At 44.3% G+C, this 26064-nt stretch overlaps 1 protein-coding gene across 3 annotated transcripts in view; it reads left to right on the top strand.

Moving 5' to 3' along the window:
- Positions 1 to 9962: 9962 nt before the first annotated feature.
- NMU (neuromedin U) overlaps positions 9963 to 26064 on the top strand; it is a 116940-nt gene continuing 100838 nt past the window's right edge. For 2 of the 3 annotated variants that reach the window (XM_073608428.1, XM_073608426.1), the window contains exon 1: positions 9963 to 10302. In XM_073608428.1, the coding sequence (XP_073464529.1) occupies positions 10149 to 10302 (154 nt within the window). In that variant the 5' untranslated portion in view covers positions 9963 to 10148. The remainder of the gene's footprint in view (positions 10303 to 26064) is intronic. The other variant, XM_073608427.1, reaches the window with a different exon arrangement.

Raw genomic sequence — 26064 nt, forward strand, 5'->3', positions numbered from 1 at the left:
AAAGTTGTGAAGAAGTTTAAAGCAGGGTTAGGTTATTAAAAAAATATCCCAAGCTTTGAACATCTCACAGAGCACTGTTCAATCCATCATCTGAAAATTTAAAGAGTATGGCACAACTGCAAACCTACCAAGTCATGGTCATCCACCTAAACTGACATCCACCTAAACTGTCCACAGAACAACTATTAGTTGAGCATTCCACAAATCTGGCCTTTATGGAAGAGTAGCAAGAAGGAAGCCATTTTTGAAATAGAGCCATAAGAAGTCCCATTTGAAGTTTGCGAGAAGCCATGTAGGGGATACAGCAAACATGTGAACGAAGGTACTCTGGTCGGATGAGACCAACATTGAATTTTTTGACCTTAAAGCAAAACACTATGTGAGGTAGAAAACTAACACTGCACATCACCCTGAACACACCATCTCCACCGTGAAACATGGTGGTGGCAGCATCATGTTGTAGGGATGTTTTTCTTCAGCAGGGACAGGGAAGCTGGTCAGAGTTTATGGAAAGATGGATGGAGCCAAATACAGGGAAATCCTAGAAGAAAACTTGTTTGAGTCTGCAAAAGACTTGGGAATGGGGCAGAGGTTCACCTTCCAGCAAGACAACGACTCTAAACACACAGTCAGAGCTACAATGGAATGGTTTAGATCAAAGCATATTCATATGTTAGAATGGCCCAGTCAAAGTCCAGATCTAACGCCAATTGAGAATCAGTGGCAAGTTTTGGAAAATAGCTGTTTCACAGACGCCCTTCATCCAATCTGACAGAGCTTGAGCTATTTTGCAAAGAAGAATGGGCAAAATGTCACTCTCTAGATGTGCAAAGCTGGTAGAGACATCCCCAAAAAGACTTGCAGCTGTAATTGCAGCGAAAGGTGGTTCTACAAAGTATTGACTCATGGGGGCTGAACACAAACGCTCGCCACACTTTTCAAATATTTATTTGTAAAAAAATTTGAAAAACATTTATCATTTTCCTTCTACTTTACAATTATGTGCTACCTTGTGTTGGCCTATCACATAAAATACCAATAAAATAAATTTACGTTTTTGGTGACAAAATGTGAAAAATGTCAAGGGGTATGAATACTTTTTCAAGGCACTGTACATTCCCTGCTTATCCTTTCATTTAAGGGCCAAAATGTATTCATTCTGCACTGGGTGTCTTCTCTCGTTTCAGCTTTGTAGCAACCAGTCTTTATGAGAAGCCCTTGCAACTTGGTGGCACTTTATCACAATCTACAGTTTGCTGGAGATAAAGGTGGCAGAAAAGTAGAAGCTGGTATAAAAATTGTCCACATAGAAGTGGTATTCCTGACGGGGATAGAATACAAGGTCCCACACCATTATTCCACTGCTGCCCATATAGTTTGGGTATCCAGGGCATACCAGCTGGCTGGCTTTTTCTTTATAAACCCTAAAGTCATATATGTACTCTGTGGTCCTCTCACAAACTTTGTATAACTTCACTCTGTATCTGGCATGTTTACTTGGATTATATTGTTTGATGCCCAGCCTGCCTGTAAAATGGATGACAGACTCATCAACACAGATATGTTTGTCAGGGGTAAAAATCTGAGAACATTTTGGGGGAAAAAATTGATAAGAGGTATGATTTTGTAAAGTTTATCATATTCAGGGGCAATTTCAGGAAGTGTACAGGCAACTGTCACTAAAATACACAAATCTCATAATTGTTGTATAATGTATGCTGGACATAATGAAGGATAAGAGTGGTGTATGGTAAATGGTATGTGTGGACCAATAAGAGCAAAGTTTATTTTTTTGTATGTCCCATATTTAGGGTAAGTCCAAGAAAGACTTCAACAAATGCGATCGTTTTTCACTCAAATGAATGGGAATACAATGAATTTGGATTATTGGCAATGTGCTGCTGGGCATACAGATTACATTGGTCCACAACTAAATGGAATAAATCATTGGTAAAAAAAAACAAATAAAAAATTGAATAAGTGTAAAATTTGAGGCTTCTGCCAGAATGCCTGGCTTGGGCTCCCATCACCCTCTTAAGGGGGTGATCACTCCAGAAGAGTAACAGGCTACATTTTGGCAGTATTTCCCGGAGGTTTTTCTCTAGGTCTTGGAGGCAGCCCCTTTTATGTGGGTTGACCTGTAGGGGGCGGCACCCTTGCTGAAAATGGCGGAAAAAACATTAACCCCTTACAGCTTGGTCTCCTCCCACTCCCAAGTCAACCTAAGGACACAGTTCAACATTAAGACATTGTAACATTTTGCACCTGGCTGGCTCAATCAACATGAGGGCACAGACGCAGACAGGAAAAACAAGAACTGACACAGAAAGACATGTTTACCCTCTGTGTACATGTGTGATCCCTGTGATTGGTCACAGCGATCACATTGTACATAGCCAATTTGATATCTGTGATATCCAAGGGACACAGCGATCATAGGGTGCACCTAAACATATCTCAGGACTTATTCAAAAAAGGACTGAAGCAGTTCTAAAGGTAAAGGGTGGCCTAAGTCCTTGACATTTTTATAGTGTTAGATGTTTCCATTACAGTGCATCCCGAAAGTATTCACAGCGCTTCACTTTTTCCACATTTTGTTATATTACAGCCTTATTCCAACATGGATTACATTCATTATTTTCTTCAAAATTCTACAAACAATCCCCCATAATGACAAGGTGAAAAAAGTTTGTTTGAAATCTTTGCAAAATGTATTTAAAAAAAAAAGGAACAAAAATCCCATGTACATAAGTATTCACAACCTTTGCCATGATACTCAAAATTAAGCTCAGGTGCATCCTATTTCCACTGATCATCCTTGAGATGTTTCTACAACTTGATTGGAGTCCACCTGTTCTAAATTTGGTTGATTGGACATGATTTGGAAAGGCACACACCTGTCTCTATAGGGCAAGGATATGCAATTAGCGGACCTCCAGCTGTTGCAAAACTACAGGTCGCATCATGCCTCTGCCTCTGGGTGTCATGCTTGTGGCTGTCAATGTCTTGCTATGCCTCATGGGACTTGTAGTTCTGCAACAGCTGGAGGTTCGCTAATTGCATATCCCTGCTATAGGGTTTCACAGTTAACAGTGCATGTCAGAGTACAAACCAAGCCATGAAGTCCAAGGAATTGTCTGTAGAAGGGTACAGAAAAAATATGCAACATTGAAAGTCCCAATGAGCACAGTGGCCTCCATCATCCATAAATGGAAGAATTTTGGAACCACCAGGACTCTTTTTAGAGCAGGCCGCCCTGCCAAACTGAGCGATTGGGGGAGAAGTGCCTTAGTCAAGGAGGTGACCAAAAACCCTATGGTCACTCTGACAGAGCTCCAGTGTTTCTCTGTGGAGAGAGGAGAACCTTCCAGAAGAACAACCATCTCTGCAGCACCAATCAGGCCTGTATGGTAGAGTGGCCAGATGGAAGCCACTCCTCAATAAAAGGCACATGACAGCCCGCCTGTAGTTTGCCAAAAGGCACCTGAAGGACTCTCAGACTATGAGAAACAAAATTCTCTGGTCTGATGAAACGAAGATTGAACTCTTTGGCCTGAATGGCAAGCGTCCTGTCTGGAGGAAACCAGGCACCACTCATCACCTGGCCAATACCATCCATACAGTGAAGCATGTTGGTGGCAGCACCATACTGTGGGGATGTTTTTCAGTGCCAGGAACTGGGAGACTCGTCAGGATCGAGGGAAAGATGAATGCGGCAATGTACAGAGACATCCTTGATGAAAACCTGCTCCCGAGCGCTCTGGACCTCAGATTGGGGTGAAGGTTCATCTTCCAACAGGACAACGACCCTAAGCACACAGCCAAGATAACAAAGGAGTGGCTACGGGCAACTCTGTGAATGTCTTTGGGTGGCCCAGTCAGAGCCCGGACTTGAACCCCATTGAACATCTCTAGAGAGATCTGAAAATGTCTGTGCACCGACACTCCCCATCCAACCTGATGGAGCTTGAGTGGTCCTGCAAAGAAGAATGGGAAAAAACTGCCCAAAAATAGGTGTGCCAAGCTCATAGCATCATACTCAAAAAGACTTGAGGCTGTAATTGGTGCCAAAGATGCTGCAACAAAGTATTGAGCAAAGCCTCTGAATACTTATGTACATGGGATTTTTTTTTGTTTTTTATTTTTAATAAATTTGCAAAGATTTCAAACAGACTTCTTTTACGTTGTCATTATGGGGTATTGTTTGTTGAATTTTAAGGAAAATAATGGATTTAATCCATTTTGCAACAAGGCTGTAGCATAAAAAAATGTGGGAAAAGTGACGCGCTGTGAATACATTCTGGATGCACTGTATTTTGTCTTCTCTGTGGTCTCTATGCTGTTGCATTAAAGAATTACTCCAGTAAGTGTAGTTCAGTAGAATAGGAGGAGATACGACTACAGCTGGCCATACACTAGTAGCACAGAGTGGCTGCACATGGGCATAACTGGGCAAATACTAATACTTTTACATGGGCATGTCTGTATGATGTGGAAATTGGAATATGTCATATGCGCATGTGAGTGTAAACACCAATGTATGAAAGCATCACTATGTACAACCATTCACTTTTATGGCTGCCTGTATGCACTACCTGTGGCTCTCTTGGAAAAACCCCAAGAAATTAATGCTACAGCAGATTTCAAACTTTCCATGCAAATGGAACTTTATAGCTGTGACTAATAAATTTTACTTACCCTGTGCTAAATGAAAAATGAATAAATAAATAGATACATTTCTCAGCAGCTGTATCCACAGGGGCAGCCCGTCCATTAAGGGCACACGGGCGCCGCTCCCTCTATCCACGCCACCCCCTATATGACTAAAGGATAGATTCATGCATAGTATGAATATACCCACGGCTGCCGCGGCCACCCCCTATTTACGCGTCCGGCCCCTTTCAGGTCGCATGAATTACATCGGTGGGGGTGTATTTGTAAAGCACCTGATTAGAGCCGTAGACTCTAATAGGCTTCAAAATAGGATGGACTCGGAGCACAAAGCATTGCGCTCGGAGCCCACCCAGGTGTATTCGGAAAGCAAATGAATATTCACTTTTCTAACACTGAATCCCCTCTCCGCCAATCAGGATAGCGTGAGTCTGATACCCGTTTCCCGATTGGCTGAAAGGTCAGGCAATCCCATTGGACGCCTAGCAGGAAGAGGAGGGGAATGCATGGTGGAAGGTGCCCTGATCCACACCACAGGAGGAAGAAGAAAGCTGCCGGACAGGCTGCCCGCCCGCTTCCTAGATGGGGTGAGGGACTTTGATGTCCCGGCTGTCCTCCCGGGGGGGGGAGGGTTGCCGCCGCCGAGATATATGTAACTATTCATATATACAGTGATATAGTATAGGAATGCTCTACACTCTCCAGATCAATTTTTCCAAAACACAATTTTTCAAGCTCACATCTAAATGTACATTAACCTTGCACTAGGAACAAAGTGCTTTCTCCTTTTACTGGTTATCGGCTCCACTTTCTTTCAGTGCGAGTCCGGTCCCACATCAACTGTGTGGGACAAGAATTTTTTATGTCACATGATATTTGCGTAACCAGGACCTTGTTGTCGAAAATTCCGACCGTGTGTAGGCTCCATCACACATTTTCCATCGGAATTTACGATACACAAAGTTTGAGAGCAGGCTATAAAATTTTCCGACAACAAAATCCGTTGTTGGAAATTCCGATCGTGTGTACACAAATCCGACGAACAAAGTGCCACGCATGCTCAGAATAAATTAAGAGATGAAAGTTATTGGCTACTGCCCGTTTATAGTCCTGACGTACGTGTTTTACGTCACCGCGTTCAGAATGATCGGATATTCCGACAACTTTGTGTGACCGTGTGTATGCAAGACAAGTTTGAGCCAACATCCGTCGGAAAAAATCCATGGATTTTGTTGTCGGAATGTCCGATCAATGTCCGACCGTGTGCACGGGGCATAAGTCTGTAATTGGAGCACTTTTCTCTTTTGCCGCTAGGTGGTACTTGGTGGCATTAGATACGAGAAGGGAAATGCAAGGTCAGATTATGGGTATATGGGGTATCCCAGCCAATGGGCAGGGGTTTTCCTAAATCCCTTGGCCTGCTGGGAGAACCTATATATTTGGGTGGAGTCAGGTGATCTATGTTCTGTGCCACCTGGACGGCTGTCTGGGGGGACGTGTGTTGTACTGCCCGGGCTGCTAGGCCGGAGATTGGGCCTATCCTGGGCACATCTGGCTGCTAGGCTGTCTGAGGGCCTATCCAGAAGCAAGAGAGCAGCGAAGGGTTGGGACTGCGGCTTGCAGTCCAACCAGAAGTGACAGTTCTGCTGACCGGAGAACCTGTTGTGGTTGGAGGTAGAGGGGAAGCTGTCGCCAGTATGGGACCATCCGCCTTATTACCAGGGACCACAGCTTCTTTAGCAATTCAGTGGTCATCTTAGAGGTGTGTTTGGGGTCGTTATCATGTTGGAATACGGCCCTGCGGCCCAGTCTCCGAAGGGAGGGGATCATGCTCTAGTTCAGTATGTCACAGTACATGTTGGTAGCTCCCCAGTGCCGGCAGCACTCATGCAGCCCCAGACCATGACACTCCCAGCACCATGCTTGACTGTAGGAAAGACACACTTGTCTTTGTACTCCTCACCTGGTTGCCGCCACAGATGCTTGACACCATCTGAACCAAATAAGTCATCAGACCACAGGACATGGTTCCAGTAATCCATGTGCTTAGTCTGCTTGTCTTCAGCAAACTATTTGCGGGCTGTCTTGTGCATCATCTTTAGAAGAGCCTTCCTTCTGGGACAACAGCCATGCAGACCAATTTGATGCAGTGTGCAGCGTATGGTCTGAGCACTGACAGGCTGACCCCCCACCCCTTCAACCTCCGCAGCAATGCTGGCAGCACTCATACGTCTTTTTCCCAAAGACAACCTCTGGATAAGATGCTGAGCATGTGCACTCCACTTCTTTTGGTCGACTATGGAGAGGCCTGTTCTGAGTGGAACCTATCATGTTAAACCGCTGTATGGTCTTGGCCACTGTGCTGCAGCTCAGTTTCAGTCTTGTCTTGGCAATCTTCTTATAGCCTAGGCCATCTTTATATAGAGCAACATTTCTTTTTTTCAGATCCTCAGAGAGTTCGTTGCCATGAGGTGCCATGTTGAACTTCCAGTGACCAGTATGAGAGAGTGAGAGAGATAACACCAAATTTAACACACCTGCTCCCCATTCACACCTGAGACCTTGTAACATTAATGAGTCACATGACACCGGGGAGGGGAAATGGTTAATTGGGCCCAATTTGGACATTTTCACTTAGGGGTGTACTCACTTTTGTTGCCAGCGGTTTAGACATTAATGGCTGTGTGTTGAGTTATTTTGAGGGGACAGCAAATTTACACTGTTATACAAGCTGTACACTCTCTACTTTACATTATAGCAAAGTGTCATTTCTTCATTGTTGTCACATGAAAAGATATCTCACTTTTGTGAGATACTGTATGTGTGTGTGTATGTATGTGTGTGTGTTTATATATGTGTGTGTATGTGTACATGTATGTGTGTGTGCATGTATGTGTGTGTGTATATATGTGTGTATATGTGCGTACATGTGTGTTTACGTGTATGTATGCACATTACTTTTAATCCTGACCCCCTATATGTGTACAATCAAAACTGATTTTTTTTTTAGTGCTTGTTCATAGTACCAGCAAGAATATGCCATCCCTCTGAAAAGCAGTCCATGCTCAGATCGCTTTTTCAGAGGCATTTGATAGGCGGTAAAGAGGCAAAATATTGTTTCCTCACCGCCTGTTTTAACCCCCTAAATGCATCATCACTATGCTGCAACTGCGTGCAATGCACACAGTTGCAGGGTGGTTGCAGTGCAGCCCCATTCACCTAGGGGTATATTTCAAGGGTGCCCTGACTGGAAAAAGATTGAGAAACACTGGCATAGAGAAACCGATCTCTCCATTTTCCTCCTGCAGCCGCTGAATGCCTGCAGGAGGGAAAGGAGGAGAAGCAGGAGAAAATTTGAGAGATTGGTTTCTTTATATGCAGCCACCCCCACAGCTCCTCCTATACAGCTTCTTTGTGCTGCCCCCTGTGTGCTCTCCAGCCCCCTGTGCTTTTTCCTAACCCCCACCCCTTGTCCCCACAGCTCTGCAGGTTTCTCCCCTCTACTGCCAGATGCTCGGGGGATCTGTCAGGATAAAGCCTTTTCTGAAAGGAGAGTCAGTGATCCATACCTATTCGTGTCTATCATAACTGAAACATAGTAAACTGTGTTTCCTATGCTTCAGTTTGTGAATGAACGGGATGAGCTATTGCTGTCCATTCATTCTGTGCAGCTATGGCTGGCTTCTGTCGGACCGGCTGCTGTATACACGTGCCAAATGTCAACCGGTTCAATTTTTCTTTTTGTGCAATCACACCTGGCAGCTGACTTTGTTGATGGGGGAATTGAGCAATTTTATTTCCCTCAACCTGCGGTTGAAATAAGGAATCTGCATAATCTACAGCTTGCCTTACTGGCTGCATCACCAGATGAAAATAGAATAAAAACGGCCTAAAAATGAAAACTAATGCAGCCACCACATCTAAGAATTGCTAAACTTCAGTATAATAAATTTTTGCTTTTGGCTCCAAAACAACTTTAAGGCTGGGTTTACACTGGAGAACACAGCGGCTCAAAGCAGTAGTCCGGTGCGTCTCCATTCACCGTTTCAGGTTCAATTTCAGCCCGAATTTTTGGCTGAATTCAGACCTGAAACAGACCAAATGACGCACAGGACTCCTGTGCAGTTTGCACCATAGCCGCTGCGGAGATGTGTGAACCGGCTCCATAGAAAGTCGGTCACAATCTCCTGCTATGCAATCCAGCATCCAATTCGCAATAGTGTGAACCCAGCCTAAAGCGGTTGTACTAGCACATTATGTTAAACTTACCTTAAAACGAAGCCCTCCCGTGCTGAGAAGTCAGGACTGCTGGGGCTCTCATCTTCACCTGTCTTGCTTATGGGTTCCCGGACTCCGGCTCTGTGACTGGCCGAAGCCACGATGACGCCACTCCCGCGCATGCACAGGGCTCTGAAGGAAGGGCACGTCCATTAGGGCGCCGCCCCCCAATCCTTGCGTACGCCCACTAATCTATATGCAGGGTGCCGAACGCGCGGATTCCAATGGTTTCTTTTAGAAGCACGTAATTAGAGCCAGAGGCTCTATTTGGCTTTAAAAAAGAGTGGGCCTGGGGCACAAGGGTGGGCTCGGGGTGCAGAGCACTGCACCCGGAGCCCACCCAGTTATGTGACAATAGTGAATTGATATTCGCTATTGTCTTCCTGATTCTCCTTCCGGCCAATCAGAAAGCGGGTCCTGAGACCCGATTTGGCCTGAGGGGAGAAGCGATCATATTGACCGCCGAGGGAAGCCACCGAGGACGAAGCCGCCGTGAAGCCGGAAACGCAGGGGGAAGCCGCTGAGGAGGAAGCCGCCCCCCACGGAGGAGGAGACACAGGAAGGAGCCAAAGCTGCTAGATGGGGTAAGTACGGGGCTGGTGGGGGGACAGATGAGCGAGGGACGGACCGACGGACGGACCAACCAGCCGCCACTGCCTGTAGGTAAGCCTTATTATAGGCTTACCTATGGATCAAAGCAAAAGATGGAAGTTGAGTTCCTCTTTAAGAATACATAGATTTTTAAAACCAGAGTTTAGAGTAACTGTAACAGATCAGCAATGGAGCAGATAAGAGAAGTTCATATCAGGAGTTACAAAAACTTTAGTAAATACCTCTTGGTGATTTACTTAGTAATGACGTTTGCAAAGAACAATACATAGCTTCCAAATCTACTTTTCAAAGTGACTTTACCAACAAGGAGCAGTTGCTATCTGGGGTAGGAATATGTGTATTTTTAGCATTTTGCGGGGAGTGGGCTCCAGGTGATCGGTGCTGTGTGATGCACTGTGCACACTGACAGGCGGAGATACATCGGCTGATGACGCCAATCATCGTAGTGCTTACCGCGATCCTCTGCCTGCATCAGCCGCCCGGGTCCGCTATATAAGTGCGCTGCGCACACAGAGCCGGGAGTTGTCAGTAGGTACAGCCAGGAGGGGTGTATCTAGAGCTAAGCGCTATCCAGGAGACCTCCAGTGATGCTGAGCCCCTGCAACAAGCAGATCACAATGCAGACCAACAATGAGGAGAGAACACAGGGCAAGTCCCAGCACTGCAACTTCAGGTGGCAGCCACCTTATGGGCTCTTGTTGCTTCTCATCATTCTGACTTCATGGACCAACATCTGCCAAGGTAAGGACACCCCTTATCCTGTATTTCTGAGACCCCAAAACTCCCCCCTTACTAATCACTAGGATATTCACTTTTACTGGGCAGACATCCAGTAGCTACAGTATTTAACTCCTTCCTTGCACTCAGTACACTTTTTGGAAACTTTTTATCTTAACTAGAATAAATGCAAAAGGAAGACACAATTATCTATTATAATTATCTTTAGCTATTTTTCTGGTAAATCTTTAGATATATTTATTTTTGCATTGCATGGATGCTGCATCAGGTGTCCTGTGAAACTACAGATCTCTGCATGTCTGCTCAGCATTTAGACTTATCCTAAATATTTACTTTGAATACTTTGATTCTTTGTAGTTGCAGAATTGTGGATTTCCAGATACAGGTTCAAAAGTCATTTCTTTGCCAATGGTTTTAGTTTTTTAACCACTGGGGAGCTATAAAAGTTTATTTGAGATTTTTTTTTTTTTAAGATCTATTAGGGCAATAAGTTGGGCAATACGCGTATATGAATTGGTTTGCGCAAAATTTATAGAGTCTACAAAATAGGGGATAGTTTTATGGCATTTTTATTATTAATGTTTTTTTTTCATTAGTAATGGCGGCGATCTGCAATTTTTTTTTTATCATGACTGCGACATTATGGCGGATACATCAGACACTTTTAACACTATTTTGGGACCATTGTCATTTATACAACGATCAGTGCTATAAAAATGCACTGATTACTGTGTTAATGGCATTGAAGGGGTTAACCACTAGGGGGCGATGAAGGAGTTAAGTGTGTCCTAGGGAGTGATTCGAACTGTGGGGGGGGGATCGGCTTCCCCAATGACAGGGAGCAGTGATCTCTGTCATGTCACAAGGCAGAATGGAGAAATGCCTTGTTTACAAAGGCATCTCCCCGTTCTACCTCTCCGTGACACGATCACGGGCACCTGGCGGACATCGAGTCCACGGGACCTGCGGTCACGGTCACAGAAAACACGGCGGGCGCGCACCTGCAGCACTGTTTCTTAAAGGGGGCATACCTGTACGCCCTTTTGCTGTGCCATTCTGCCAACATATATTGTCGTGCAGCGGTCGGGAAGCAGTTAAAGTGGTTGTAAATTCTAAAAAAACAAAAACAGAAAAAAAAACAAAAAAAAACAACTTACAAGACAGAGGCACAATGAGCTAGTATGCATCGCATATTAAGAAATACTTACCTTAGATCGAAGCTGTTGCAGCGGTCCCCTAAACTGATGTGACCGGCAACATGTCTCCCGGAGTTATTTCCGGGTTTGTGTGCTCCGGCGCTGTGATTGGCCGGAGCCGCGTTGACGTCACTCCCACGCATGTGCGCGAGAGCCGCTGGTCACAGCACAGCTCCTGAAGAAGCGTGCCGTTTCTTCAGTGCACATGTGCCAATGACGTCGGCACATGCGGATACAGCGATAATCTCCTAAATGGTGCCTACAGGTAAGCCTTATTATAGGCTTACCTGTAGGTAAAAGTGGTAGTACAGAGTTTACAAGCACTTTAATATAACATAAGACACTCTAAGAGTCTTTATTGATGTGTTAAAAGATAAACACAAGCTTTTGTTTTCAGCAGGTATTACTCCAGAGGAACCCCTAAAATAATTTTCAGGTCTTGGGGAACTCAAACAAGTTTCATTGGAAGGCAATGGCAAAAATGTATCTTATGTTAGTGGTCAGTAGGAAGAGTGCAATACTTACAGTAGTGGTCAGTATAGTATGTTCCCTTTTCAGACAGCTAAAAAAGATCATTGGTGTCATGCCCCAAGCACTATTGGACCTTGAAACTATCTGGACACCTATCAGATGGGGGACTCAATCAGCTACTGCTCAAGGAAGCCCTAGCAACCTCTAGGATTCTTTGGAATTGGCTGGTCTTCAGCAACCTGCCAAATGCAACTGATTGTTTTCAAAGTGTAGCTTTGATGGGAGATTCTAACCTGGGAAGTGGCAGCAGGCTTGCTTTGCAAAGGGCAGTGACAGTATGTGATATGCAGTAACTCAGAGCAACTAATGAAAGATACATTTTGATTGCTTGCTCTGGATTGCACCTTATTGCTATACAGCTTATTAAATATACCTCCAAGCTTGTGTCTGTTTTTTTGGGGAAAACCAACGTTGGCACTTCTACTGGAACTGGATGGGTAGGCAACCTTTTGAGCACAGTGTGCCGAAAAATGTTTTAAAAGAAATTGAGCAAAAAATTGTCAATTTCACACTCTAAATCACGAAAAGGATTTTTTATAAAGTAAATGCTGTAAACTACTTTAGTAGTGAGAAATTAACATCCTGCACTCTCACACCTCAGATCAGCCCCAATTCCTGCAACTCCACACCTCAGATCACTGTCCCCCCAGCTCATCTGCCCCACCACTGTACCCCCCCCCGGCTCATCTCTCCCACCACTGTACCACCCGGCTCATCTGTCCCATCACTGTACCCCCCTGCTCATCGGCCCCACCACTGTAATCCCCTGCTCATCTGCCCCACCACTGTAACCCCCTTTCTCATCTGCCCCACCACTGTACCCCATGCACATCTACCACCACTGTAACCCCCTGCTCATGTGTTCCACCGATGTACCTCCTTTCTCTTCTGCACATCTGACTCACTCTGTACCCCCCTGCCCCACCGCTGTAACCCCCTGCTCATCTGTCTCACCAATGTACTTCCTTTCTCCTCTGCCCCAACACTAAACCCCTGCTCATCTTTCCCACCACTGTAACCCACTTCTCATCTAGCCCAACACTAAACCCCCCCGCTCATCTGTCCCACCACTGCAACCCCCTGCTCATCTGCTCCATCACTGTACCCCCCTGCTTTTCTGTCCCACCACTGAACCCCCTTCTTATCCCTCCCACCACTGTACCTCCTGCACATCTGCCACTCCACTGTACCCCCTTGCTCTTCTGTCCCACCACTGTAACCCCCCCTGCTCATCTGCCTCATCAATGAAACCCCCTTTTCTCATCTGCCCCACCTCTGTACCTACCTGCACATCTGCTCCACCGCCGTATCCCCATGCTCTTCTGTCTCACTACTGAATCACCTTCTCATCTGTCCTAACACTGAACCCATCTGCTCAACTGCCCATCTGCCCCACCTCTATAACCCGCCTTCTCATCTGCCCCACCAATGTACCTCCTGCACATCTGTCTCATCTCTGTACACCCATGCTTTTCTGCCCCACCTCTGTTCCCTCTGCACTCCTGCCCAACCACTGTAACCCCCTGCTCATCTGTCCCATCAATACACCTCCTTTCACATCTGCTCCACTGCTCTATCCCCCTGCTTTTCTGTCCCACCACTGAACCCCCTTATCATCTGCCCCAATACTAAACCACCCCCTGCTTATCTGCCCCAACAATAACCCCCCCCCCCCCGCTCATCTGCCTCAACACTGAACCCCCCTGCTCATCTGGCCCAACACTGAACCCCCCTGCTCATATGGCCCAACACTGAATCCCCCTGCTCATCTGGCCCAACACTGAACCCCCCTGCTCATCTGGCCGAACACTGAACCCCCTGCTCTTCCGTCCCACTGCTGAACCCCCTTCTCCTCTCTTCCACCTCTGTACCTCCCTGCACATCTGCCCCACCGCTGTACCCTCCTGTTCATCTATCCCACCTCTGAACCCCCCCTGCTCATCTGCTTCATCACTGTACCCTCTTCTCATCTATGATGTGCATGATATGCAGAGTGGTGAAAAGAAGCAGAGATTAGACATATCTACCTGTCCTGGCACACTCATCCTGCTGATCCACCTCTTGCATCCAGCCCACATGCTTGTATGTGATGTATGTGATGTCACATACAAGCATCTGGAATAGATGTGCAATGATGAGCTCAGGTCAGGGGCATTTTCTGAAAGCAGTGGGCCTGTGTGCAGGATCATAGATCGGGCCCCACAGCTGAGAAAGTGTGGCTCTCTGCGCCACAGGAAAAGTTGGGTGTGATTTTCACTGCACTGAATACTGGCTGTGGATTAAAGGGACACAGAGTGCAGGGGTTCAGTAGTAAGTGACGCAAAGGTTCATGAATAATTGCAACAAAGTTCCCAGAAGCTTAATGGATCCTGTGCATGTGATGGAGAGCTGGGAGGGCTCTAGTTCTGTGCATTTCAGAAGGAGAAGTGTAGATCAATGGAGTCAGCAGCCTGGTTGAGATAATATAATGCTATAATCACATAAATGAACGTAGGAGTCCCATCCTCCAAGTAAGGCCCCCAACACATGTCTTGGCCATGATGGCCTGCAGTCGCTAGGGTGCTCTTACATGTACATGTACTTTTTTTTTGAAAGGCAGCACACCACAATGGTGTTGTACTATGCTCGTGGTGCACTAAATTGCATGTGCATTGGCAAGATTCATTCGAGGATCATTAAGAACTGATGGCATCGCACCACAACAAGTGCGTTTTCACAGATTGCAGTAACATGCATACTATCGCGTGTTCTCGCATTGTAAAGGTGTGAACAGAGCTATCATTGCAGAAAGTTTTGTATTTTTTTGGGATATTTCTGCAAAACATTTCAGGAGGTTGTCTATGAAAATATACATTTTTTGTTGACAACTTTCACTGATGAGGTTTTAAAATTTGACTGAATCTCTTGGTTTTATTTTTTTGCTTGCTGTAGCTTATACATTGTTTTTACAACCAAATAATGAACCATTTACTTCTTTCTGTTTGTCTTTTCATTTAGCTTCTTTTTTGCTAGTATATTTGAATTTCTGCCAATTTTGTTGTTCTCTATAGATAGGTAAACAGCCTACTGTAAGGTTTGCAGCGCCTCCAGATACGTACTAATTTCATTGTCATACTGTCTTGTTGTGTGGATTCCTTTTGGCTGCTTTGCGTCCTGTATATCTGTCAGTGGCTTTCCTGACTTTGCCCAACCCGCTGACCTCGCAATAGACACATGGAGAATTCCTCTTTCCTGTCTGTTCTCATAATTTGGTTTTCTCCAAATACTGCTCATTAAAATACTATACATTACAGAAAGTAGGAACTGACAGCTCAGTAAATTAGATTATTAGGGGCATTGTGTGTATGTACCTAGTTGTGTGGGTAGAATTTTATATTGCTAGGCATTTTAGAGCTTGTGCATATTCTGTGTCACATTATTTTGGGGAGATATTTTTAATGGCATATTAAGCTTCTAGGAGGAATATCACTGTTTCTGTACTAGAAAGGCTTTGCAATGATTACTGTATTACCCAATAGGACTTAAATTATATTCATATATACAAAAAAAAAAAACAACAGCAAAGTCTGTAGGCACCAGCCCACAAATTGAATTACTTATATCTGCTTTTCATAAATGGCAAGTCTAATGAAAGTTATATCTGTGTGTGGCACAACCCCATAAGAACTGCTGGTAGTTTGGGCTTATTTCCTTCCCTCAACACACACACAGCCAGGCCCACAGTATTTTAAGCAGTCATTCTCTGGCTCAGGAATCAGTCTAGGGGTTTCTTTTTTTAATTTTGTTATTTAGGAATAATGAGCTTGGATGGAGATAGGGAGCATGGGATACCCTAGAACTGTAGGACTGCTAACTATTTGCTGTGGCTCCACTTGTCCAACGACTTGTACACCTTCAGCTGCACCTGCACAGCACCCAGCAGTATTGCACCCCTGATTAGCTGCACTGGCACGATTCTAGCCGTACTTCTCTCACAGAATCTGTCACAACCAGGGATCAGGCTTGAAAAACAGTTGCTATAGCAGTAGCTGAACTACCACCAATTTGCAGGATAGATATATAGGCAGTACATAGGCACCCTGGTGAATGAGACGGGCTCACCTGAGGTGCGGAGTCTAAGTACTAACCAGTGTTCACCAGAGCTCCTGATGGGAGGAGGAAGTTCATGTGAAGAACAAAGAGGGTTCAAGACAGGATCATTCAAAGAGTTGTCCGGGTAACTGTCCTTCATTTCAGATAGCTCAACAAGAAGAGACATTGCTTGACACAGCAGAGGTTCCAGGTTCAAATCCAGGCCTTGTACTCACTAACAGGTTCTTATCAGGCTGTTATCCATCAGGCTCTTTCTCTTTTGAAGGAGGTGAAGACTCACTCAGCCCCTGGACAACTTGGGCTCTCTCCTACAGCTTCTTTTCTAGCTTTCCTCCAGTGAGCTTTCACCTGATTCCTAAGCCGAGCCGGGACCCAGGCATCTTCAAACTGGCTTCTGCCAAGGAGGGCAAGACCCTGGAATGCTGCCTTACGCCAGCATGCTGAAATCCCCCTTGTGCTGCTCAGACTATTTATGGCCTCTTCCACCCACCTTCTGTGCAAACTTCCCTAGGGAATGGCTAAAGTTCCATAAAATCGAGACTGCAGGCTCTGCTCTCCCTACCACAATGTTCTAGAAATCTCTAGCAGAGCAGCAGCCTGTGAAATCCTGAGCCCCCCTAATCAATCAACTTCTGCTCTACTGATGACAGTGGAGCCAAACAAAATTTACCTAGCAGCTTCCCTAAACCTAGGAGGGTGTAGCACAACAAAGGCAGGATAGCATTTCACTCCAGGGAGTCCATGGCTAAAATGGGGGACCGAGAAAAGATATTGGGCGCCAGTCACTTTTGTCTTTTTAAAGTTTTATTTCAGAATGGTCAAGGAGGTGAGGGTTAGGTGTCCCAGATACTGTAGAAGATCACTTACAGACTCTCCAGATCAATATCCTGCTTCACAGTGTGAGAACCTTTATGCTGACCCGCTCTGGTGCACAGTCATGTTGGAACAGGCAGGGGCCAACCCCAAACTGTTACCACAAAGTTGGGAGCATGAAATTGTTTAAAATGTCTTGGTATGCAATTATCTGCTGCAGCTGCAGACCTCTAATGAGGAAAGCTGCAGAGTCTGCATCCCTTTAGATGTGATTTTCTATTGGGAGTATCTCACCAAAAATAACATTTTTGTTGCAGGGGGTGCTTGAAATCTGACTTGTAGCTTAGGGCACACTTCTAGGAAAATCAGTGAGCCAATCACACAAGCAGGAAATTATGTTTCTGGGGGGCATTCTGTACACGTTCTGTGTACAGAACAACTCCAGGTAGCCATATTGCATTGCAATTTACAGAAAATTACAGAGCTGCAGATTGAAAAGGAAAGGTAATTTTTAATAACATTCAATTACAATATGACTTGTGTCACAATCACATACGCTATATTATTTTTTCTTTATTTGCTATTTTTTTCCCCCACGAACGTTGTCCTTAAAGTGGGTGTAAACCCGATTCGTGAAATTTGAGCTGGGCACATACATTTGCAGTGTTTTCTTATCTCTCTCCAAAGCACTACATCCCGTAGCTGTCTCTTGCTCCTCAGCTCTGTTATCAGCCTGATAACTTCTCACATGTTCTCAGAGACGGGAGCTACAGTAGAAGTGTGTGTCAGGGGAGGTTGCTATAAATAGATTAGCAGTCAGCTTGCCATCTCAGAGCAGACCTCTGCACATTCCTTTCTTCCTTTGCCAATGAGGAGAGGGGGTGTGTGCCTTTTCTCCAATCAGCTGTCTTGGCTGTTTGCCCATAATCCACTACCAGTGCTAACCAGTAAGAGAAAACTTTAACCGGAAGAGCACTTTCTAAAGGATATATACAGTTGAAGATAGCAGATATACAAGTAAAACTTATATAGGGAGATTTGTTTCATCTCTGTGTACCATCTCAGGCTGTTTACTTCACTAGGTATATGTGAGGGTTTACATCCACTTTAAGGCCCCTTCACGCGATCGGCCCGCTCGGATCTGCATGTCCGTTTTTCAGGCAGATCCGAGCGGGCCACCAATTGACTTCTATGAGCAGGCCGATGTCAGCTCATATGTGCGAAACATTCGCCATCCGTCCAGCGGATGGGATCAGATAAAAACGGACAGGCTGTCCTTTTTTATCCGATCTCCCCATAGAGAACAGCGGGGCTTTGACAGGTCTGTCTGCACAGTGAGCGGAGACGGACCTGTCATCCGCCTGCTAAGTGGTGATCAAGGAATCGACCCCCCCCCTGAGCTAGCGGAGTCTGTCCAACGGATCTGGCCCGTGTGAAAGGGGCCTTAAAGTTAATTTCCAGGATTCATCTAACCTCTGTAAACTATCAAAACAAATAACACTTTGGCTTCTCTCTCCATGCTACAGTTCCAATTTAAAATTTGACTGAATTATACCTTAAGGGCCTATTTACACTTTTGTGGTGCATTAAGACAACTTATGTTGCATGTTAACCAGTGTTAATTTTGGCAGCAAATTTTGATTTCGTTTTAGTCTTAGTCTTAGGACTAAAATGGCATTTTAGTTTTAGTCCCATTTTAGTCTTCTGCAATTGTTTTAGTTTTAGTCTTATTTAGTCGATTAAATCTCCAGTACATTTTAGTCGACTAAAACTCATTTTAGTCGTCTAAAATCTAATGAGTGTAATTAAATTGTAATCCATTAGTTAACATTTCTCTACAATTTCCAAACTCATTATATACTGCTGGAGTGAAAAATCTAATATGTTATTTATTATGGCATTGAGGTATGAACATGCACTACAAACCAATGTTAATTTTGAAGTCAAATTTCAATTTAGTTTTAGTCTTAGTCTTTTGACTAAAATGGCATTTTAGTTTTAGTCGTATTTTAGTCATCTCAGTTGTTTTAGTTTTAGTCATATTTTAGTCGACTAAAATAATATTCATTTAGTCGACTAAAATGTTTTAGTCGTTTTAGTCCACGAAATTAACACCGATGTTGACGTGTGTTTGAAATGAGTGGACTACTAAAGCACCCTGGGATCCTGACAATTAGACGTGACCTTTTTTGTAAGACAACACATCCCAATGCACTAAGGTGCCCTTGTGCATTAGGATACCATTTAAACATCATGTTTTGATACCATTCAAAACATGGACCTTCATTGTTGTTCATTACCGCTACACAGACATGTAAATTGGACCGTCAACACTAATGTTTGTTTTATTTGCTGCAGTAAACAATACTTAATAAAGAAGCAAATTACACAACTAAAGCTGGCTATTCAGTAGATGGATCGAAATTTAGCCGGTTCAGTACGAACTGGCCGAATTTCAAGCCATCTATGACCTCTCCTGTTAAAAAGATTGACTTATCATAAATGTTCCTGCTGGAAAATTTCCATTCGATCAGCATTTACAGTCAAGCAGCTGTAGTGCTGGTCAGCAATGATAGTGGGGAGGATTTCTGCATCCACATTGAATGTGTGGATGGGGAATTGGGTACATTTTTTTGTTCAACCTGCTGGCAGAAAGAACAAAAATGAGTCAGGTATGGCCAGCTTAATAGTAAAATAAATACAGCGATTATTTCAAGATAATATTAATAGTTGTAATCCCTGTAAATTGAATATATACTGAATAATCCTCTCAACCCATTATGTGTACATGTAGGTGTAGTATACCTAAGCAGATCATTATGCCAAGTTCCAGCTGCTACATTGCTGTCAGATCTTCTTATAATATCAGACACATCACACATAACTATACCAGTACATATATGACGTTGAGTTTTATGGGGTTTTTTTCAGAAATACAATAACTATTCATACTAAAAACCATATGTGACACACTGATTCTTTTGAATCTGACATTTTGACTCCAATATAGCACCATAAATGTGCTATAAAATTCATTTTTGGACAGGTCCTACAGGTCTTCTAATATGATGAGAAGAACAATGTGATGTATCACCTTTTTAATTCCGGCTCGGCTCCTATCACACTGACTATAAAACAAACAGCACTCTACGTTTATTTTTTAACAACCGTTGAGATAGTTAAGATATATCAGGTACATAGGGGGAACATTGTTCAATGAATCGTTCAACTCCTTGACTTACATTGTGAGAAGAAGCAGTAAAGCAAAACCTTCGTAATTAGAGATAGAAAAGAAAATCATTTACCACACTGTGGACTCTTTCCTAAACATTCTTCAACGAAAAACATGTCAGAGGTAACCCCTCCTGCCATTTTAATAAACAAGAAGAGTTGCTGTAGCCTGGAGTGCCGTGATTCATTTTATTTTCTGACTGAACACACAGGAGTGTAATGAGCTAGAATGGCACCCAGATTTTTTGCCGTGGAGCCTGTGGCGAGCAGTATACATATCTTCTTTTGGAATTGTATGTAATGAGCAAATAATGCGGCTCCATAGAATTGTAATTAACAACAAACTATATAAATGATATTAATGAATGTGCGCTAAAAAGATGATTTATTACTTACTTGATTTATTTCAAATTTACTGTAGATCTAAAATAAAAACTATACATTATTTTTAAAAGGGAATCTTTAATGGTTTGGGGTTAATTTTTTCTATCTCTTAGTCTAACTCCTTTGTTCTGAAATGTTGGACTGAGCCATTTGGGGGAGGGAGAGAGTTGAGTTACTACCCTGGCTGATTTACTTCTGTCTTTACATGTCAGCTTGAGCTATTGGGACCTATAAACAGAATGTAAGGAGAGACTGAAAAGCACAAAGGTCAAGAGCAAAGTTGGAAAACATACAAGCAATTAATTGCCTATATGAAGTGCTTATATAAAGAGTAATTCCACATTTGTTGAGGAAAAAAATGATTGCCTTTGGCTCTGGGTAATAAATGTACATTGCAGGAATTTTAACAAACTTTGTTGTAGATTCCTACTTGTTTTTGCTCTGGGGAAAAAGCTGTTTGTTCCCTGCAATATTTTACTGTATATTTCTATATAATCGTTTTTGTATTTGATATATTTATTTTTTCACGAAAGTGGAGTTAACCTTTAAAGTTTTTACCCACGCTAGGAAAAGTAACAGTCAGGCTGCATAGCAGGAACCATGACATCTCTGTTCTTATCTGCATTGCCTCAGATTACCATCACACTGGCACACGCATTGTCACCTACCTGGTTGGAGTTCGGAGTGCTGAGAGGGCCCTCCTCTTGCCCTGGAGTGCAGAGCAGCCCTGAAGGTGATGCAGGAGAAGCGGTGCCCAGAGAAGCATGGGTTGCCAACTGTGGTAGCCTGAAGAGCTCAGGAGCTAATCACCAGATAGTGGCAGGAACAAGCAGGATACACTGTAGGCCAGGTGTCCCTCAGAAGTTCCAGGCATACTTGGCAGCAGGGCAAGACAGGAAACAAGATCAGGAGCCAGGTCAGGGTCATGCACGGTTGATCAGTCAGGAGCAGAGGCAGATAGCAGGAACAGAAACAAGTCAGGGTCATACACAGGTAAACAGGCAGCATCAGAGTCGGTAGTATAAGCCAGGGGTCATAGCCAGGGATGGAGATGAGACAGGTCAGAGGCAAGCCGGGTTGTTAACAGGGAATCCAAGATCTGAATACACAGCACCAGCATCTATCACGTTATGCACGTGCCACCGCATACTTGCATTGCCGATTGGCGCCACCACGCATGTGCGTGTGCCAATTTACCAAGCCATGTGCACGGGAGTGCACCAGATGCGGTCATGCCAAGTATTGGCAATATTGCCAGTTCTCCTTTTTCCTGACTTATTTTCATGCCCATTTTTAAAAAATTGCAGCAACATGAGAAAACTGCAGAACTAAAGTCATTCTTTTACCTAGAGTCTAATTAATGGCAAAACTTTCTGGAATGTAGGGTAATTAGAATGCCTGTCAGGTTTTTTGCTACGTTAGTAAGATTCACCCTATTTGTCCTGTTTACCATTATTAACAAAAGTGATGGAAAGACCCAAATTTTGGGTTGTCAACAGAATGGAAATAAAAAGGAAATCTTCCAATGGGGACTAGTTCTGGTGAGTCTGGTGATAACCATGGATTCCTTCACTTTGGAAGGATTTCCTCTAGCTTTATGTTTTGGCTTTTGGAAAGGAAGTTGTGGTAAATACCCCCAATGGGACACAGATGGTAAAACAACTGCCAGGGGTTATAACTAGGGTTGCATTGATACTGTTTTTTTTACCGGGGAGTATGAGTACCAATACTTTCGGTCAAGTACTCGCTGATACCGATACCTTTGCAGTGTGATTTGAATGGGCTCAAACTGCACTGCAAAGAATCACATGCAATTTGAACAGGAATGCAGTGAAGTTCCTGTCCAAATCGCATGCTATTTCCCTCACCGATGCTGTATGATCCCAGTATAGACAGACAGGGAAGTGCCATCTTAGAAGTGCAGCAATGGAAAAACAGTTTATTAAAAAATGTTATGTTATTACATAATATATCTTGCATGTTAAATCCAAAACTACGGCCACTTGCGGTGCTCACAGTGCTGGAGGAGATGTAGGACGTTTTGGGACCCCTGTGGGTATAGGGCGGAAGTGGTGTCAGCTGGGGGATGGGCCGCCTATGCATCTCCTACAGCCTTGTGAGCACCGCAAGCGGCCGTGGTTTTGGATTTGACATACAAGATATATTATGTACTTTTACCATGTGACTTCTGATAACATAAAATTTTTTCATAAACTGTTTGCCCATTGCTGCTCTTTTTAGATGGTGCTTCCCTGTCTTTCTATACTGAGATCACACAGGAGCGGTGGGGGAAACCATATGCAATTTGGACAGAAATTGCATTGCATTCCTGTTGAAATCACATGCGATTCTTTGCAGCACGATTTGAGCCCATTCATTTTGTATGGGCTCAAATCGCACCACAAAGGTATTGCTTTTGGTTATTGGGAGCATGAGTATGAGTACTTTTGCAAATACTCAGTATCGTCACCAATATTAATACCGGTATTGGTGAGTTCCTAGTTACAACCCTTCCTTACTCTATTTAGTTCCACTTTAAAGTGGAACTTCACTATCTCCATCAACACTGAATATTATGTTGAGTATTATGCTGCTAGTTTGCCTGAAGTTTGCCAAAGAGCACCCTTGCAAGTGGCAATGCTACCGGGAAATTGTTGTATGGACTGATTAAACAAAGGTTGAATTGTTCGGGAAGAATACTATGTATGGTGCAAAATGGACAAAGCTTACCAACATCAAAACACCAGCCCAACAGTGAAGTACGGTGGAGGGAACGTCACAATATCCTACAAGCTGAAGCTTGGTAGAAGTTGGATCATGCAGCAGGACAGTGGCCCTAAGCATAAACGTAAATCCACCTTAGACTATCTTCTGAAAAAGAAAATGCGCCTTTTGGAGTAGCCCAGTCGGAGTTTAGACTTTAACCCAGTAGAGATGCCATGGAATGGCCTCAAGAGAGCAGTTCACACCAGACATCTGTCTGAAGCAGTTTTGTAAAGAAGAATGGTCAAAAATTCCTCCTGAACGTTATGCAGGTCTGATGTAGAACTACCAAAAGTGCTTGCTTGAAGTCATGTGTAATGGGTGTGTTTTATAAAGAAATTAGAATTGTTTGTATCGTCAGCTTAAAGCGTTTGTTAAAAAAAAAATAGATTCTGGTCCCTTGTGCTATGTAATCTGCCCCCCTCTAAACTGTTAAAAAAAAAACCTAAACCTATCACTTCCTGTATGCCCTCTCTAAACAGACCGCGATAACCAGGGCAGCTCCACCCTGATCACCGTGGTCTAAGTGCCTCTTATGTGATAGGCTGCCTGCTCTCTGCTCTCCTCTCACCCCCTCCTTCCTCCCTGTCAGCACCCTCTCTGTTTGTCTCCGGTCCGGCCCCGCCCCCGCCGCTATTATTTTGATATTAAAATATTAAATTTGTCACTGCCAGCCTCTCTATTAGAGGCTGGCATAGCACAATGTGTAAGTTATATTTAAAAACGAGAACTGTAAATACTGAATATCAGCTGTCTTCAGGCCAGTCACTTAACTCACGCCCGCTTTCCAGCTCCGATGGGTGGGAGGAGGCGAGCGGCCACGTGATCTCCCTCTGACTGCTGTGGGGGATCTTCAGGATGGAGGGTGGGAAAGGGGGCAGGTAAATATGTCATTTACCAGCCCCTTCCTTTTCTAAATGAACACGGTAAGTGATCGGTATTGATAACTCACTGTGTTCAATCATAACTGAAGCATAGTAAACTGTGTGCAGCTGAGGCTACAGTGAAAAGGACTGGGGAATGTGTTTCCTCATTCCCTTTCTCTGTCTCAAAAGTGAGACTTCAGGGGTCTCCCATGGCGGTGGGTAGTATGTACATGAGAGGGGTGCAGAATGTATGGCGGTGGGTAGTATGTACATGAGAGGGGTGCAGAATGTATGGCGGTGGGTAATATGTACATGAGAGGGGTGCGGAATGTATGGCGGTGGGTAGTATGTACATGAGAGGGGTGCGGAATGTATGGTGGTGGGTAGTTTGACATGGGAGGGGTGCAGAGTGTATGGTGGTGTGTAGTATGTACATGAGAGGGGTGCGGAATGTATGGCGGTAGGTAGTATGTACATGAGAGGAGTGCGGAATGTATGGCGGTGGGTAGTATGACATGAGAGGGGTGCGGAATGTATGGTGGTGGGTAGTATGACATGAGAGGGGTGCGGAATGTATGGTGTTGGGTAGTATGTACATGAGAGGGGTGCGGAATGTATGGCGGTGGGTAGTATTGGGTAGTGAGCTGATGGAGAAAATGAAAATACAGTTGTTAGGTGTGGGTAGGGTAGGCATCTCTGAAGAGAAGGGTTTTCAGGGATCGTCTAAAAGCTAATAAAGTAGGAGATAGGCGGACAGATTGAGTTAGGGCATTCCATAGGATTGGAGAGGCTTTGGAAAAGTCCTGGAGGCGAGCATGTGAGGTGGTGACGAAGGAGCTAGAGAGCAGGAGGTCTTAAGAGGAATGAAGAGAACGAGTAGGTTGGTATTTAGAGACTAGGCTAGTGATGTAGCTGGGGACGAAATTGTGGATGGCTTTGTACGTAGTTGTTAGTATTTTGAATTTAATTCTTTGGCCGAGCGGAAGCCCTTGGAGGGGTTGACAGAGACGAGTAGCAGACACAGAGCGATTGGTAAGGTGGATGAGTCTGGCAGCAGCATTCATGATCGATTGAAGAGGTGATAGACTATGTAGAGGTAAGCCAATGAGAAGGGAGTTGCAGTAGTCGAGGCAAGAGATGACCAGCAAGGGAATTAAGAGCTTTGTTGTGTCATGGGTTAGAAAGGGGCGTATTTTGGAAATGTTGCAGAGGTTGAGGCGGCATTTGGACAGTGATTGGATGTGTTGCTTGAAGGAGAGTTCAGAGTCCAGGACTACACCTAGAACCTTGGCATGTGGGGATGGGCTTATAGCTGTGCCATCGATTTTGACAGAGAGATCAGGGGAAGGAGCAAATGGGGGAGGAAAAATAATAAATTCGATTTTGGATAGATTGAGTTTGAGGAAGTGGTGTGCCATCCAGACTTATATATCTGATAGTAAATTAGTGATACGTGAGGAGACAGAGGGAGTGAGCTGAGGGGTATTAGAAGCCATGGGAGGCTATCAGTTGACCCAGGAAACAGGTGTAGATTGAAAATAGGAGAGGTCCAAGATCAGAACCTTGGGGGACCCCAACAGAGAAAGGAAGAGGAAAGGAGGAAGTAGAGTTGTAAGAAACGTTAAAGGTGCGGTTGTATAAGTAGGAAGAAAACCAGCGAAGAGTACAGTCACGGAGACCAAAGGCGTGGAGTTTTTTTTTGAGGAGGGGTGGTCAACCGTATAAAAGGCAGCAGAGAGGTCCAGGAGTAGGAGTACAGAATAGTGTCGATTGGTTTTGGCCATTAGTAGATCGTTTGTTAGTTTTAGGAGAGCAGTTTCTGTGGAGTGTTGAGGACGAAATCCAGACTGAAGGGGATCAAGAAGGCTATTATTAGCGAGGTGGACGCT

The sequence above is a fragment of the Aquarana catesbeiana genome, linkage group LG01 (assembly GCF_042186555.1).
Source record: "Aquarana catesbeiana isolate 2022-GZ linkage group LG01, ASM4218655v1, whole genome shotgun sequence".
Lineage (NCBI taxonomy): Eukaryota > Metazoa > Chordata > Amphibia > Anura > Ranidae > Aquarana > Aquarana catesbeiana.